Source organism: Ranitomeya variabilis, chromosome 2 (assembly GCF_051348905.1).
Source record: "Ranitomeya variabilis isolate aRanVar5 chromosome 2, aRanVar5.hap1, whole genome shotgun sequence".
NCBI classification, from domain to species: Eukaryota; Metazoa; Chordata; class Amphibia; order Anura; family Dendrobatidae; genus Ranitomeya; species Ranitomeya variabilis.
The window spans coordinates 86904020-86919815 of NC_135233.1; the positions used below are offsets into that span (position 1 = coordinate 86904020).

Consider the following 15796-nt stretch of genomic DNA (forward strand, 5'->3'; position numbering starts at 1 on the left):
AGACAGTTTTGGTCAACAACCCCCAGAGCCCTTCCTCCCGACTTCCCAGCCCTCCACCTCCAAAACCAACTTCTCCACCATTACAGCAGGTCAACTCTCCACTCTACTCTCAAGATCGCATCTCACAACCTGTGCACTTGACCCGCTCCCATCCCACTTCATCCCAAACCTCACCACAGTCTTCATCCCAACCCTAACCCATCTCTTCAATCTATCACTAACAACTGGTGTTTTCCCCTCAAGCTTTAAACATGCCTCCATCACACCTTTCCTCAAAAAGCCCTCTCTTGACCCATCCTCTGTATCTAGCTATCGCCCTATATCACTTCTCCCCTATGCCTCCAAACTACTGGAACAACACGTCTACCTTGAACTGTCCTCCCATCTCTCTTCTTGCTCCCTCTTTGACCGCTTACAATCTGGCTTCCGGTCACACCATTCCACTGAAACTGCCCTAACTAAGGTCACCAATGACCTCTTAACCGCCAAGAGCAAGCGACCCTACTCTGTCCTCCTCCTCCTCGACCTGTCGGCTGCCTTTGACATAGTGGACCATTCCTTATTATTACAGACCCTCTCATCCCTTGGCATCACAGACTTGGTCCTATCCTGGATCTCATCATACCTAACAGACCGGACATTCAGCGTCTCCCACTCACATCTCACCTCGCCCCCCTATCTGTCGGAGTCCCACAAGGTTCAGTCCTAGGGCCCCTGCTCTTCTCCATTTACACCTTTGGCCTGAGACGGCTCATAGAATCTCATGGCTTTCAGTATCACCTCTATGCTGATGACACACAGATCTACATCTCTGGACCAGCTATCACCTCCCTACTAACCAGAATCCCTCAATGTCTGTCCACTATTTCATCCTTCTCCGCTAGATTTCTGAAACTTAACATGGACAAAACAGAATTCATCATCTTTCCCCCATCTCACGCGACCCCCCCAACGAACCTATCCATTACAGTAAATGGCTGCCCACTCTCCCCAGTCCCACAAGCTCGCTGCCTCGGGTAATCCTTGACGCTGATCTCTCCTTCAAACTACATATTTTATTATGTATACCCCTCCTCACATGTAAATAAATGGCGCTGTAACAATAAATAATAATAAGGCCATGTTCACACAGTGCGTTTTTTACTGCAGAACCGCAGCGGTTTTGCCGCTGCGGTTCCGCAGCTGTTTTCCATGCAGGGTACATTACAATGTACCCCTATGGAAAACAGGAACCACTGTGCACACGGTCCTGAATTTCCCTTAAAAAGCCGCGATGAATCGGTGCGGGAAAAAAGAAGGAGCATGTCACTTCTTTCCCCGAAACTGCAGCGGTTCTGCACCCATAGACCTCCATTGTGAGGTCAAACCCGCAGTAAAACCCGCAGATCAAAAATATATCTGCGGGTTTTATTGCGGTTTGTGGTGCAGAACCGCTGCAGCCGGAAGTGCGGGGAAGCGGCCGGAAGTGCGTGGGCGGAAGTGCTTGGGCGGAGAGACATGGAGGCGTACCGTCGCATGGGGATCGTGTCGGCCGTTTGATTGAATTGGTATGTGTGTGTGTCTGTCTGTGTGGTGTGTGTGTGTGTGTGTGTATGCGTGTGTGTGTGTGTGTGTGTGTGTGTGTGCGTGTGTGCGTGTGTGCGTGTCCCCATGCGACGCTAGTGCCACCATTGTGCTAAGTCACCGTATGGGACTACGACTCCCATCCGGTATTAGGATGGGAGAGTTGTCCCTGTGTCCGGCGACTTAGCACAATTGTAAAGTTACACAAAACACCTACACACAATACACATACATGACACACAGTACATACAACATATAACACAGAGTATATACTCACCAACAGCACACTTGTAGGCGAAGCCCTCGATCCTCCAGGAAAAAATCACAAAATAAAAAATCAAATTCATACTCCCTGTCCGCAGAATCCATAAAACGAGTGTCCCACGCCGATCGGCTGCTCTCCGGCGATACACTGCCAGGAGCGAAGCTCCTAGCAGTGTATCGCGTACTGTTCCGGAGTTCAATGACTCCGGCGTCTCGGTTCCCTTTAGGTCCAGTCCTGTGAATTTACAAAGATGCCCGTACTGTTTGTTTCCAAGTCAGACGGCAGCTGTGGGAATTGTTGTAATCCATGTCTGCTGAGCCCAGGACGTCACATTAGCCCCTGTCTCTGGCCACATCCAGACTAGCTGTAAATTGTGACTATTGATTGTGTTTCACGTATCTAATGTGGACTCTGTCCTTTGCAGGATGTCTGGGATGGCCGGCCTGTTTCACTTATCAGGATGGATCCGGGTAAGATTTCTGTTACAAAGTTGGATATACTTTACATTAATGAGTGACATCCAGGATTCTACCATCTCTTGTCTTGCCCATTACAACTGTGTGTCTCTCCTGACCACCCATGGTCTTTATTATGGAGTCCCGAGAAGGATGTTGTCACCTCTGTTCTCGGAGGATCATTGCTGAATGGATGCCACAATTTTCTCTAAATTTCATCGTCTGCATCGGAGCACTAGGTTCCTTCAGTAGAAATAGAGTTCTGACCCAAACCATTAATGGGGCTGTCTGAGAGTACAGGAAATGGGGGAAAAAATGATAAAGTATGAACCAAAAACTAATCTGTTCTCTTACCAAGATCCAGCGCTGAAGTTCTGGTGGTTCTCATTCTCTATATTTTTCCTACAGAAATTATATCAGATGCTTCCACGTGACGTCACAGCCGATCACTGGTCCCAGTGCCTCATACCGTCCATGTGAGCACCACTGCTGATATCAGATTTTGGCTGCAGAAGTCACGTGGATGTGTGGCACGTCTCTGCTGTAGAAAGTAAGAATACCAGTGGGAACCACTAGAGCGTCGGTGCTAGATTTGAGAAGCGAGTAATAGTTGATATGTTACTTTGTCACTTCCTGCAGGTATGTTAATTAATTTCTTGGACAAGTCCTTTAAAGTTTATCCACAGAATAAGACTGTGTCTGTTCCTAAAGTTATCTGTTAAAGCGAGCGTCCACCTGAAGAGACCATGCGTTAGTCATGCACCCTACCTGGTGCCCGTCGTTTTCTTCTGCTGTCTACTCTGCTGACACCATTTCCGGGTCTCATACATCTCCACAACACAGAAAAGACTGGAGACTAGGTTCACACTTCGATCTGTGCAGCCCATGTCACCATAGTGGCCATTTTGGTGCGGGAGAAATGAAACACTCATCTTGTGGAGGAGGCAGCAGGAGGCAAACTGTGCACACCGGACAGCTTGACTGGATGTGCCAAATCTATAGTTACTCTTCAGTATCAGAGAGGATTGTCCTTAGTACCAGAGGGCTTAACCATTCACTCCAGATTTCAGTGATGTGTATGATGACAATAGGCTTGTTTGCTGAAATCGAAGGCAGGGAATGTAACAGGTTTTTTTTTTTTTAATTTAATATCTAAATCCAGTAACTGAATGATAATTTTTTTTTTTTTATAAACCTTTTTATTTTCTTTGCTAATTTTCTTAGCGATCTGTTTCCTTATCATACACTCAGTGGGGCAGATTTCTTATAACTGACTTTTACATTATAGAAACTCGGACTAGACATTCCTAAAATGCACCTTATTTATTAGGGTAGCTCATGTTTTTGATGCACGGTCTAGTTTTAGTTCACACCACCTATTGGCTTACTTTGGTCAACTAAGCTTCACCAAATTCTGTCCCTCTTTGCCTCAAATGGTTGTGCACGGGATTGTAGTTTAGGCTGGGCCCTTTCTTCAGCCATTGACCAAATGGACAACACCCCTTTATAATGCCCAACAATAAGAAAAAAGTGTCTTAAACACATAGTAAATGTGGTGCAAGGTATGAGAAACCCTTTTTTTTTTCTTTTTTTACATAAGTTAATGGATTTGTCCAGGATTAATAAAGATCATCAATATGTGATTGGTTGGAATCCAATAACTGGCATCCCCACCGATCAGCTCCTTATTCATTTGTTTTCCTGGACAGTTCCTTTAAGGCCACAGTCACAGGTTCAGTATTTGGTCAGTTTTTTACCTCAGTATTTGCCAAAATCAGTAGAGGAACAATCAGAGGAAAAGTATAATAGCAGCCTGTCAGCACTTCTGTATTTTTCGCTTACGAATCCTGAGGTAAAAACCCTCACCAAATACTGAACGTGGCCTTAGGCCTCATTCAGACGGACGTGATTTTTCACGTGCACAAAATAAACAGTCCGAGTATTATTAGTGTTTTGGATCTGAGCTTCATCAGTGTTTTGGCCAGTTTATACCATCAGTACATAGCTTCTCCTGTACATTACAGTGTTAATCATGGACAGCACACGGATCGTACACCGATGGCATCCGAGCTCTGGGATTTTCACCGACCGATAGACTTGTATTAGTGATTTTCATCCATGACATCGATAAAAAATGGGCACGTCTCCAGGATTTTTTGTGCACAGTCTGCAGAAATACACAGACATGTGAACAGCCCCATAGATTACGTGTGCTGTCTGTGACAACTACGGAGGGAACATGTATGAGACACAGATGGGTGAATGAGGCCTCAGCCAGATTTCTGTTAAATCAGCTCCAATATCTGTTGAAGTGAAGTTTCCAGGAGTCTCCTGAGACTGAGGTATCAGCAGTAGGATGAGGCTGTGTCATTGTCCCAGACTGGACCTGCTGCCACACTACGGCCACTCCAGAGACGCTACTGATCTATGATGATATTAGTCTTATGTAATGGGTTTGGATTTGTTTTGCCAAAAAAATTAGTATTCAATAATGCATCACATAAAATGAAGCCAAATGCATGTTTTCCTAAATAACCTAACCTGCACATCCCCTCTGCTCACCCCAGCTAATTATTGTGGAGTGCTGCCCCTTCACTCCTCTCCTGGCTGCAGCCCCTCTTATCACTAAGGCTGCAGCGTCCCCAGCCCCCCCACTGTCCACTGCTCCCAGACATAAATCTAACCTTCTGCACTGCGATTGGCACCATCTACTGTTCAAATATGAAAATGACACGGCTGTAGAAAATAAATAAGCGTTTGTTTGTTTTTTAGTTTTTTTTTTTAACCCCTTAGTGACGGAGCCAAATTTTTGAAATCTGACCAGTGTCATTTTATGTGGTAATAACTCTGCAATGCTTCAACAAATCCCAGTGATTTTGGGATTGTTTTTTCGTGACACATTATACTTTATGATAATGGTAAATTTAGGTCAATATGTTTTGTGTTTATTTATAAAAAATATCAAAAATTTGAGAAAAATGTTAAAAAATTAGCAATTTTCTAAATTTGAATGATTATCCCTTTAATCCAGATGGTCATAGCACAACAAACCATTAATAAATAACATTTCCCTCATGTCGGCTTTACATCAGCACCATGTGTAGAATGTTATTTTATTTTGTTAGCATTTTAGGAGGTTTAAAAATGTAGCAGCAATTTTTCATTTTTTCAAGGAAATTTACAAAATTTATTTTTGTAGGGACTTATCCATGTTTGAAGTGACTTCAGGGGTCCCATATATTGGGAAAATCCAAACATGATACCATTTTAAAAACAGCACCCCTAGACATATTGAAAACTGCTGTCAGGTAGTTTATTAACCCTTCAGGTGCTTTACAGGAATTAATGCAAAGTGGCATGACAGAAATGAAAATGTGTATTTTTACCACCTAAATGCCTCTAACTTCTGAACAGATTACTACAGCCATCATACTTTAGGGCCGCTATTTGGATGTGAATTGCCATAGCAAACATGAGGACCACAAAATCATGATCTGAGAACAAAAATTGGGATAAAGAGGAAGCCCCCACACTCTGTTAACCATTTATAATGATGTAGTCAATATTGACAGCAGCATCTAAGGGGTTAAACAGAGTTGGATGGTGCAAACACTGATCGTGGCTGATGCAGAAAGTTGTCAGCTATACTGGACAGCCGACAGCTGCAGGATTGTCACCTGTATGGGGAGGCTATCCTCTTATATCTCAGGTCAGTTAAAAGACGTATTGGCTGTCATTAAGGGGTTAAATGTCCCTTAACCCTTTATTGTCCTTGGCAGTTTTGGCCTCCTGAACCTGGATGTTATGTTGTAATTCCCTGTGAATGTCCTTTGGCCACAGGCAGTAGTTGTAACATACCTGACAACATTGACAATACTGAGATACAGCCCCAGGGCCTTTCTGTGTAAGGTTATAGCGACTTCTTTACAAATAGTAGTTGTCAGTGCGCTATACGTGAAAACATTACAAATAATAGGTGCTGTTCTTTTAAAACTCATCATTTTTCATTGCATAGTATTTTAATATAAAAAACAGACTAATGACTGCGAGCGGAGGGGGTTCATGTAATGTTATGACGTTAAGGCCATTTTCCCACAAAATGCAGAATAGCTATTTGCCCTGTGTAATGTTTGTTGCTTTTTTGTGCAGTTTCCCCTTTTATGAACCTTTTTTGGTTTGATTTGACGCAGCGTTAGATTTCAATGCATTTCTTTTAGTACAGAAAATGCTGCAATTCTGCACTTAAAAGCACAATTGTTATTTATCATGTGTTTTCAGGCTCTCCATGGAATTCTATAGAGGCAAATAAACCCCCACAGTTTCACAGCGTCTTGATCCTTCATGAAATCTCATCTACTTACTTGCACTGTTAAGCCATGTTCACACTAGCAGAAATCCTGCCTCTTTTTCTGTGTTTTCCACAGGTGTCTGCACTGAAACACACAGTCTGCTCAGTTTAGTGCATTTTGTTTTGTCTTTAACCCCTTCATGACCTTGGGATTTTCCGTTTTTCCGTGTTCGTTTTTCACTCCCCTCCTTCCCAGAGCCATAACTTTTTTTATTTTTCCGTCAATTTGGCCATGTGAGGGGTTGATTTTTGCCTTACGAGTTGTACTTTTGACATCATTGGTTTTAGCATGTCGTGTACTAGAAAACGGGAAAAAAATTCCAAGTGCGGTGAAATTGCAAAAAAAGTGCAATCCCACATTTGTTTTTTGTTTGGCTTTTTTGCTAGGTTCTCTAAATGCTAAAGCAGCTGCCATTATGATTCTCCAGGTCATTACGAGTTCATAGACACCTAGCATGACTAGGTTATTTTTTATCTTAAGTGGTGAAAAAAAATTCTAAACTTTGCTAAAAAAAAAAAAAAGAAAAAGAAAATTGCGCCATTTTCCGATATCCGTAGCGTTTACATTTTTCATGATCTGGGGTCGGTTGAGGGCTTATTTTTTGCGTGCCTAGCTGACGTTTTAATGATACCATTTTGGTGCAGATACGTTCTTTTGATCGCCCGTTATTGCATTTTAAACAATTGTTTTTTGTTTGGCTTTTTTGCTAGGTTCACTAAATGCTAAAACTGACCTGATATTATGATTCTCCAGGTCCTTATGAGTTCATAGACACCTAACATGACTAGGTAATTTTTTATCTAAGTGGTCAAAAAAAATTCCAAACTTTGCTAAAAAATTTTTAAAAAAAATTGTGCCATTTTCTCATACCCGTAGCGTCTCCATTTTTCATGATCTGGGGTCGGGTGAGGGCTTATTTTTTGCGTGCTGAGCTGGCGTTTTTAATGATACCATTTTGGTGCAGATACGTTCTTTTGATCGCCCGTTATTGCATTTTAATGCAATGTTGAGGCGACCAAAAAAACGTAATTCTGGCGTTTCGATTTTTTTTTTTCGCTACGCTGTTTAGCGATCAGGTTAATGCTTTTTTTTTTTATTGATCGGGTGATTCTGAGCGCGGCGATACCAAATATATGTGTAGATTTGATTTTTTTTTATTGATTTATTTTGAATGGGGAGAAAGGGGGGTGATTTAAACTTTTATATTTTTTTTATTTTTTTCATATTTTTTTTTTTACTTTTTATTTTAACTTTTGCCATGCTTCAATAGCCTCCATAGGAGGCTAGAAGCAGGCACAACGCGATCGCCTCTGCTACATAGCAGCGATCTTATGTTTGCTGCTATGTAGCAGAAAATCAGGTGTGCTGTGAGCGCCGACCACAGGGTGGCGCTCACAGCTACCGTGCATCAGTAACCATAGAGGTCTCAAGGACCTCTATGGTTACAATAGAGAAGCATCGCCGACCTCCAATCGTGACGGGGGTCAGCGATGCGCATATTTCCGGCCGGAAGCGGTAGTTAAATGCCGCTGTCTGCGTTTGACAGCAGCATTTAATAACTAGCTAATAGGCGCGGGCAGATCGCGATTCTGCCCGCGCCTATTACGGGCACATGTCAGCTGTTCAAAACTGCTGACATGTCCCTGCTTTGATGTGGGCTCACCGCCGGAGCCCGCATCAAAGTGGGGCTTCTGACCTCTGACTGGATAGTACGTCCGAGGTCAGAAAGGGGTTAATACGCAGAGATTTAGGTTTCGTTCCCACAATGAGCTTTTGGCGAGTTTTTGCTGCTGTGTATTTTTGCTTCTTTTTAGCACTGTGTAAACTGACCTGCGGTGCGTGTTTCAAGTACACATGTCCGTTTCTTTTCCTGTACGCTGGATTTTCTGTGCAGATTCTCCTCATAGACTTGCATTAGATGCAGAAAATCAGTAGTTCTAAAGTTCACATGCGTTTAAAGTGCGTTTCCACTGCGGAAACACATAAACCCCCATATAATCCGCACATACGTATACTAATATAGTGTTGTCATAGCCAAATACCAGGATGTATCAAAACAAAGCAGCTTTATTTAAAACACGACATATCAACTAGAGACATAAAAACGCAGCGTCGAACACTCGATAAAACACGATGAAAAACAACAAGGATCGAAACATCAGAAGTTCTTTGTGGGAACGAAGCCTAAGTTTTCATGAAATCTCAGACACTTTGCTTAACCTGTGGGTTTTCCACCCAAAAACTACATTGTTGTAGAGAACGCCGCGTTTATGCCACATAGACCATAGCCTAAAAGTTAGTTTTGCAGGACCGTGGGGTTTTTAGACCCATTCACGCTCTGCACAAATTTTACCTCGGAGATCTAACCTGTGGTTTGGAGTTTGGAGAGCACAGCATGTCGATTACTATTGTAAATTTGTTGACTGGTCCCCATTGAGGTCAATAGGAAAGTCAAAGTCCACAACGAAACCCAACCTCTGGTTGGTTCAGCAGAAGCTCCTCCAATATTGCAGGTGCAGACTAATGTAAATTTTGCCTTTTAAAAAGACCTTCCGCTGCTTGGATGGTGTCTCCAGTCTCTTTATCCTGGCCTCCAGTGGTGACACATCATGGGCCGCCGCAGTCATGGCTGTCACACGGTGCTGATAAGTGCAGCCGGCCTGGCATGCTACAGGGGCAGCACTGGGCAGTCTACCCCTGAGATTAAAGCCCCGGGGACCATGTGCTGCTCCCTGCAGTGTTCACTCAGCAAAATTAAAATGGTTTTCCAATTGAGAACCTTGTGCCAGGCTAATGGAGCCGCACGCCATGACCGTCAAGATGGTTTTTTTTTACATCTGCAAAATAAAGAAATACACATTACTTACCCTGTGAATCTTTTGTCACTCTAGTGGTCCCCTCTGCTACAGGAAGTGGTATGTCCCATCATCAGTCACTTGGCTGCAGGAGTAAGAAGCTTGATGAATGGGATGTTATAACTACTGGTATAGTTGGGAGCAGCCTTCCTGGGAGTAATGTGGATTCGAGGGATATGAAATGCTTTTTTTTTTTTATTATTATTTTCTATTAACCTGCCAACTTAGAACACAATTTCTTACTTTGTTTAAAGGGGTTTTACTAAATTTTACAAAGTCAGTTATGTTGCAAGAGGCGGGATTACTGAAGAAAAGACTGTTCCATGCCTTGGCCACGCCCACTGGACACTTGCCAGCATGACCTGAGATGTGACGCAATTCACATTTATTAATATGAATGTCACATTGGGCATGTTCAGACTTGTTGGATGTGACTTATCCAGGATTGTTACTGGATTAGTAATGTGCAATGTGCTGAATGATTCACATTAAACTTTTCACCAGTGGCAACCCCAAAATGTACTGATTACCCTGACCACTCTCAGTGACAACTTCACATGGTCTCTATAAGGGTCAGATCACACAGTAAATATTTGATGTGGATGCATAATCTGGGCTGATTGCATGTGTGTTTATTGTGGACACCTCAATTCAGTATTTGGTCAGCTTTTTACCTCAGTATTTGTAAGCCAAAACCAGGAGTGGGTGATAAGTACAGAACTGGTGCATATGTTTCTATTATACTTTTCCTCCGATTGTTCCACTCCTGGTTTTGGCTTCCATATACTGAGGTAAAAAATTGACCAAATTCTGAATGTGTGAACGTGACCTTAGGTTGAATCCGCACACAGAATTGACAAACTGCATATTGTAAAACACCACCACCGGTTAATGGCCCTACTAAGGTTTTCAGCATTGTCTAGATGAGATTTCTTAGCCGTACTATATTAGGGTTTGTGCACATGGCTGTATTTTCTGTCCGAGTGCGATCCGCTAAAACATCGGATCACACTCAGACCAGAATTATTTTATGGGGCCATACACATGTCCGACTTATTCCTCAGACCAGTTCGGTCCAAGGAAAAAATTGCAGCTTGTCCACCTTGAATCCGATTAGGGATCGCATTTAGCCATACAAGTCAATGAGGTTGTAGAAAACATTGGACTGTTCTCAGATGACATCTAAGTGCAGTCCGATTTCAACGCACTGACAGAGAAGATGGAGACATTTTTTCCTCCATTTTCTCACACTATGATCACACTCGGATGAGAGGATATGTGCTCTTGTTACCCTAGCCTTATGCTGTAGGTTTTCTGTACCCAGATCCTCACCAAGTAAGCAGCGTTTACAATGTGTTGGCAAGCCCAGAACTTACAATTACCTGATATGAATAATTAGCTGCACTCTGAATTCTGCCAGGAATCCCCCGCACTCTGCATAATGGCAGCTCTGTATCTGGCAGCCGGTATCATGTCCGTTATCGGGCCAGGTCTGCTGCAGTTGCATTACTGATACCTTCCTTATGTTAGGAGATTGATATTTTCACCATCTATGAACGTTCCGTAAAGCGCCCCCAGTGCAGAGCTCCACACTATAATAAAGCGGCTCTTTCGCTTTGGGTTGACGGCATGATTTGCCATGTCACGCCGTAATGTGGTTCCAGTATTATTGAGCTGTTTATCACTTTCCTCCAACACGTGGTGACCCGGAGGGAAAACCGAATGAGTGATTATCTACCCTCGTCTACATCAGGCTGGAGATAGGCGCAGACTAGCAAGCAGGAATAGTGGCCATCAGCGCCCTCCTCTCCAGAGTATCTCCCAGAAACAAAGCGCCTGGTTTTCACGTGTGACATGTATTTCTTTTTGTTTTTTCTGGTGATAACCATGCAGACAACCTGAATATAGTAATAAAGAGGATGTCCAGCACCTTACACATCGGAAGGTATCAGGGGCTACAGACGGGGCTGCCTTAGGTCATTCGCCAGGTATCTGCAGATATGGTGCACACATGCTGTTCCGAAAAAGAGGACAGTTGCATGACACCTGCCAGCGATGCTCGATACCTGATACTGGAGGCCTCGTCTACAGCACCTCTGACAACCCGATGTGGACATGACAGGCCCTGGATGACCACTTTAAAAGGAACAGGTCACCATGATAAATGTCCTCCAATGTGCAGGCACCGTCTTAAAGGGCAGGGGGAGCGGAGCAGATTGCTACCTAGTTTTGTGAGAAAAGACTCAGTATAACCTGTGTTTCACTCATTTCAACTTCTGCTTTTTTGTGAATTTTTGGTCCAGTGAGCGGTTCCACCATGCTGGAACTGTAAGAATCAGCGTTTTGGTAGGAAGGAAGCTGCCATGCTCTGTGTGTTCTGACTCCTTTCTACCATGGTTGCCATGCTATGTGTTTTCCAACTATTTTCTACCATAGCTGCCATGCTCTTTTTCTGACTCCTTCCTACCATAGCTGCAATGCTCTGTGTGCTTGGATTCCTTCCTACAGTTGTGGCCAAAAGTATTAACACCCCTGCAATTCTGTCAGATAATACTCAGTTTGTTCCTGAAAATGATTGCAAACACAAATTCTTTGGTATTATCTTCATTTAATTTGTCTTAACCCCTTTACCACCAAGGGTGGTTTGCACGTTAATGACCAGGCCATTTTTTACAATTCTGACCACTGTCCCTTTATGAGGCTATAACTCTGGAACGCTTCAACGGATCTTGGCGATTCTGACATTGTTTTCTCGTGAGATATTGTACTTCATGTTAGTGGTAAAATTTATTCGATATAACTTGCGTTTATTTGTGGAAAAAAACGGAAATTTGGCGAAAATTTAGAAAATTTTGCAATTTTCCAACTTTGAATTTTTATGCCCTTAAATCACAGAGATATGTCACGCAAAATACTTAATAAGTAACATTTCCCACATGTCTACTTTACATCAGCACAATTTTGGAACCAACATTTTTTTTTTTGTTAGGGAGTTATAAGGGTTAAAAGTTGACCAGAAATTTCTCATTTTTACAACACCACTTTTTTTAGGGACCACATCTCATTTGAAGTCATTTTGAGGGGTCTATATGATAGAAAATACCCAAGTGTGACACCATTCTAAAAACTGCACCCCTCAAGGTGCTCAAAACCACATTCAAGAAGTTTATTATCCGTTCAGGTGTTTCACAGGAGTTTTTGGAATGTTTAAATAAAAATGAACATTTAACTTTTTCACAAAAAATTTATTTCCGCTCCAATTTGTTTTATTTTACCAAAGGTAACAGGAGAGAATGGACCCCAAAACTTGTTGTACAATTTGTCCTGAGTACGCTGATACCCCATATGTGGGGGTAAACCACTGTTTGGGCTCATGCCAGAGCTCGGAAGGAGCACCATTTTACTTTTCAATGCAAAATTGACTGGAATTGAGATGGGACGCCATGTTGCATTTGGAGAGCCCCTGATGTGCCTAAACACTGAAACCCCCCATAAGTGACACCATTTTGGAAAGTAGACCCCCCTAAGGAACTTATCTAGATGTGTGGTGAGCACTTTGACCCACCAAGTGCTTCACAGGAGTTTATAATGCAGAGCCGTAAAAATAAAAAATCATATTTTTTCACAAAAATGATCTTTTCACCCCCAATTTTTTATTTTCCTAAGGGTAAGAGAAGAAATTAGACCACAATTTGTCCTGAGTACGACGATACCCCATATGTGGGGGTAAACCACTGTTTGGGCGCATAGCAGAGCTCGGAAGGGAAGCGCCATTTGGAATGCAGACTTAGGTGGATTGGTCTGCAGGCGTCACATTGCGTTCGCAGAGCCCCTGATGTACCCAAACAGTAGAAACCCCCCACAAGTGACCCCATATTGGAAACTAGACCTCCCAAGGAACTTATCTAGATGTGTTGTGAGAACTTTGAACCCCCAAATGTTTCACTACAGTTTATAACGCAGAGCCGTGAAAATAAAAAATCTTTTTTTTCCCAAAAAAAGATTTTTAGCCCCTCAAATTTTTATTTTCCCAAGGATGACAAGAGAAGTTCGACCCCAAAAGTTGTTGTCCAATTTGTCCAGAGTACGCTGATACCCCCATATGTTGGGGTAAACCCCTGTTTGGGCGCACGGGAGAGCTCGGAAGGGAAGGAGCACTGTTTTACTTTTTCAACGCAGAATTGGCTGGATTTGAGATCGGACGCCATGTCGCGTTTGGAGAGCCCCTGATGTGCCTGAACAGTGGAAACTCCCCAATTCTACCTGAAACCCTAATCCAAACACACCCCTAACCCTAATCCCAATGGTAACCCTAACCACACCCCTAACCCTGACACACCCCTAACTAATCCCAACCGTAAATGTAATCCAAACCCTAACTTTGGCCCCAACCCTAACCTTAACTTTGGCCCCAACCCTAACCCTAACTTTAGCTCCAACCCTAGCCCCAACCCTAGCCCGAAAATGGAAATAAATATATTTTTTTAATTTTATTATTTTTCCCTAACTAAGGGGGTGATGAAGGGGGGTTTGATTTACTTTTATAGTGGGTTTTTTATATCGGATTTTTATGATTGGCAGCTGTCACACACTAAAAGACGCTTTTTATAGCAAAACATTTTTTGCATCTCCACATATTGAGACCTATAATTTTTCCATATTTTGGTCCACAGTGTCATGTGAGGTCTTGTTTTTTGCGGAACGAGTTGACGTTTTTATTGGTAACATTTTCGGACACGTGACAGTTTTTGATCGCTTTTTATTCCGATTTTTGTGAGGCAGAATGACCAAAAACCAGCTATTCATGAATTTCTTTTGGGGGAGGAGTTTATACCGTTCCACGTTTGGTAAAATTGATAAAGCAGTTTTATTCTTCGGGTCAGTATGATTACAGCGATCTCATTTATATCTTTTTTTTTTTTTTTTTTTTGGCGCTTTTATACTAAACATAAAGAAAAAGAAAATAGAAAAAATAATTATTTTGGCATCGCTTTATTCTGAGGACTATAACTTTTTGATTTTTTTGCTTATGATGCTGTATGGCGGCTCGTTTTTTGCGGGACAAGATGACGTTTTCAGCGGTACCATGGTTATTTATATCCGTCTTTTTGATCGCGTGTTATTCCAGTTTTTGTTCGGCGGTATGATAATAAAGCGTTGTTTTTTGGCTCGTTTTTTTTTTTTTTCTTACGGTGTTCACTGAAGGAGTTAACTAGTGGGACAGTTTTATAGTTTGGGTCATTACGGACGCGGCGATACTAAATATGTGTACTTTTATTGCTTTTTTGTTTTTTTTAGATAAAGAAATGTATTTATGGGAAATAAATATATATATATATATATATATATATATATATATAATTTTATTTTTCTTTATTTAGGAATTTTTTGCACAGCACTGTCAGATCAGCAATCTGACTGACAGGGCTGCAGGCTCACCAGCGCCTGCTGTGGACCCGGAAGTACTCCCTGCAGGACCCGGATGCAGCCCCGCGGCCATTTTGGATCCGGGGACTGCAGGGAGGAGACGCTCGGTACAAGGTGAGTACATCGCCTTGTACCGATCGTCTCAGGGAAGCACGCAGGGAGCCCCCTCCCTGCGCGATGCTTCCCTACACCGCCGGTACACTGCGATCATGTTTGATCGCAGTGTGCCGGGGGTTAATGTGCCGGGGGCGGTCCGTGACCGCTCCTGGCACATAGTGCCGGATGTCAGCTGCGATAGGCAGCTGACACCCTGCCGCGATCGGCCATGCTCCCCCCATGAGCGCGGCCGATCGCATATGACGTACTATCCCGTCGGTGGTCATACGGGCCCACCCCACCTCAACGGGATAGTACGTCCGATGTCAGAAAGGGGTTAAATGAAAAAAACACAAAGAATTATTCTAAAGCCAAATTGGATATAATTCCACACCAAACATAAAAAAGGGGGTGGACAAAAGTATTGGGCACTGTTCGAAAAATCATGTGATGCTTCTCTAATTTGTGTAATTAACAGCACCTGTAACTTACCTGTGGCACCTAACAGGTGTTGGCAATAACTAAATCACACTTGCAGCCAGTTGACATGGATTAAAGTTGACTCAACCTCTGTCCTGTGTCCTTGTGTGTACCACATTGAGCATGGAGAAAAGAAAGAAGACCAAAGAACTGTCTGAGGACTTGAGAAACCAAATTGTGAGGAAGCATGAGCAATCTCAAGGCTACAAGTCCATCTCCAAAGACCTGAATGTTCCTGTGTCTACCGTGCGCAGTGTCATCAAGAATTTTAAAGCCCATGGCACTGTGGCTAACCTCCCTAGATGT

At 42.8% G+C, this 15796-nt stretch overlaps 1 protein-coding gene across 1 annotated transcript in view; it reads left to right on the top strand.

The window, feature by feature from the left end:
* Positions 1-15796, top strand: part of LOC143804497 (thioredoxin-related transmembrane protein 1-like) — a 98063-nt gene that overhangs the window by 56117 nt on the left and 26150 nt on the right. The window contains exon 5 of the mRNA XM_077282638.1: positions 2253-2298. Within this exon, the coding sequence (XP_077138753.1) occupies positions 2253-2298 (46 nt within the window). The remainder of the gene's footprint in view (positions 1-2252; positions 2299-15796) is intronic.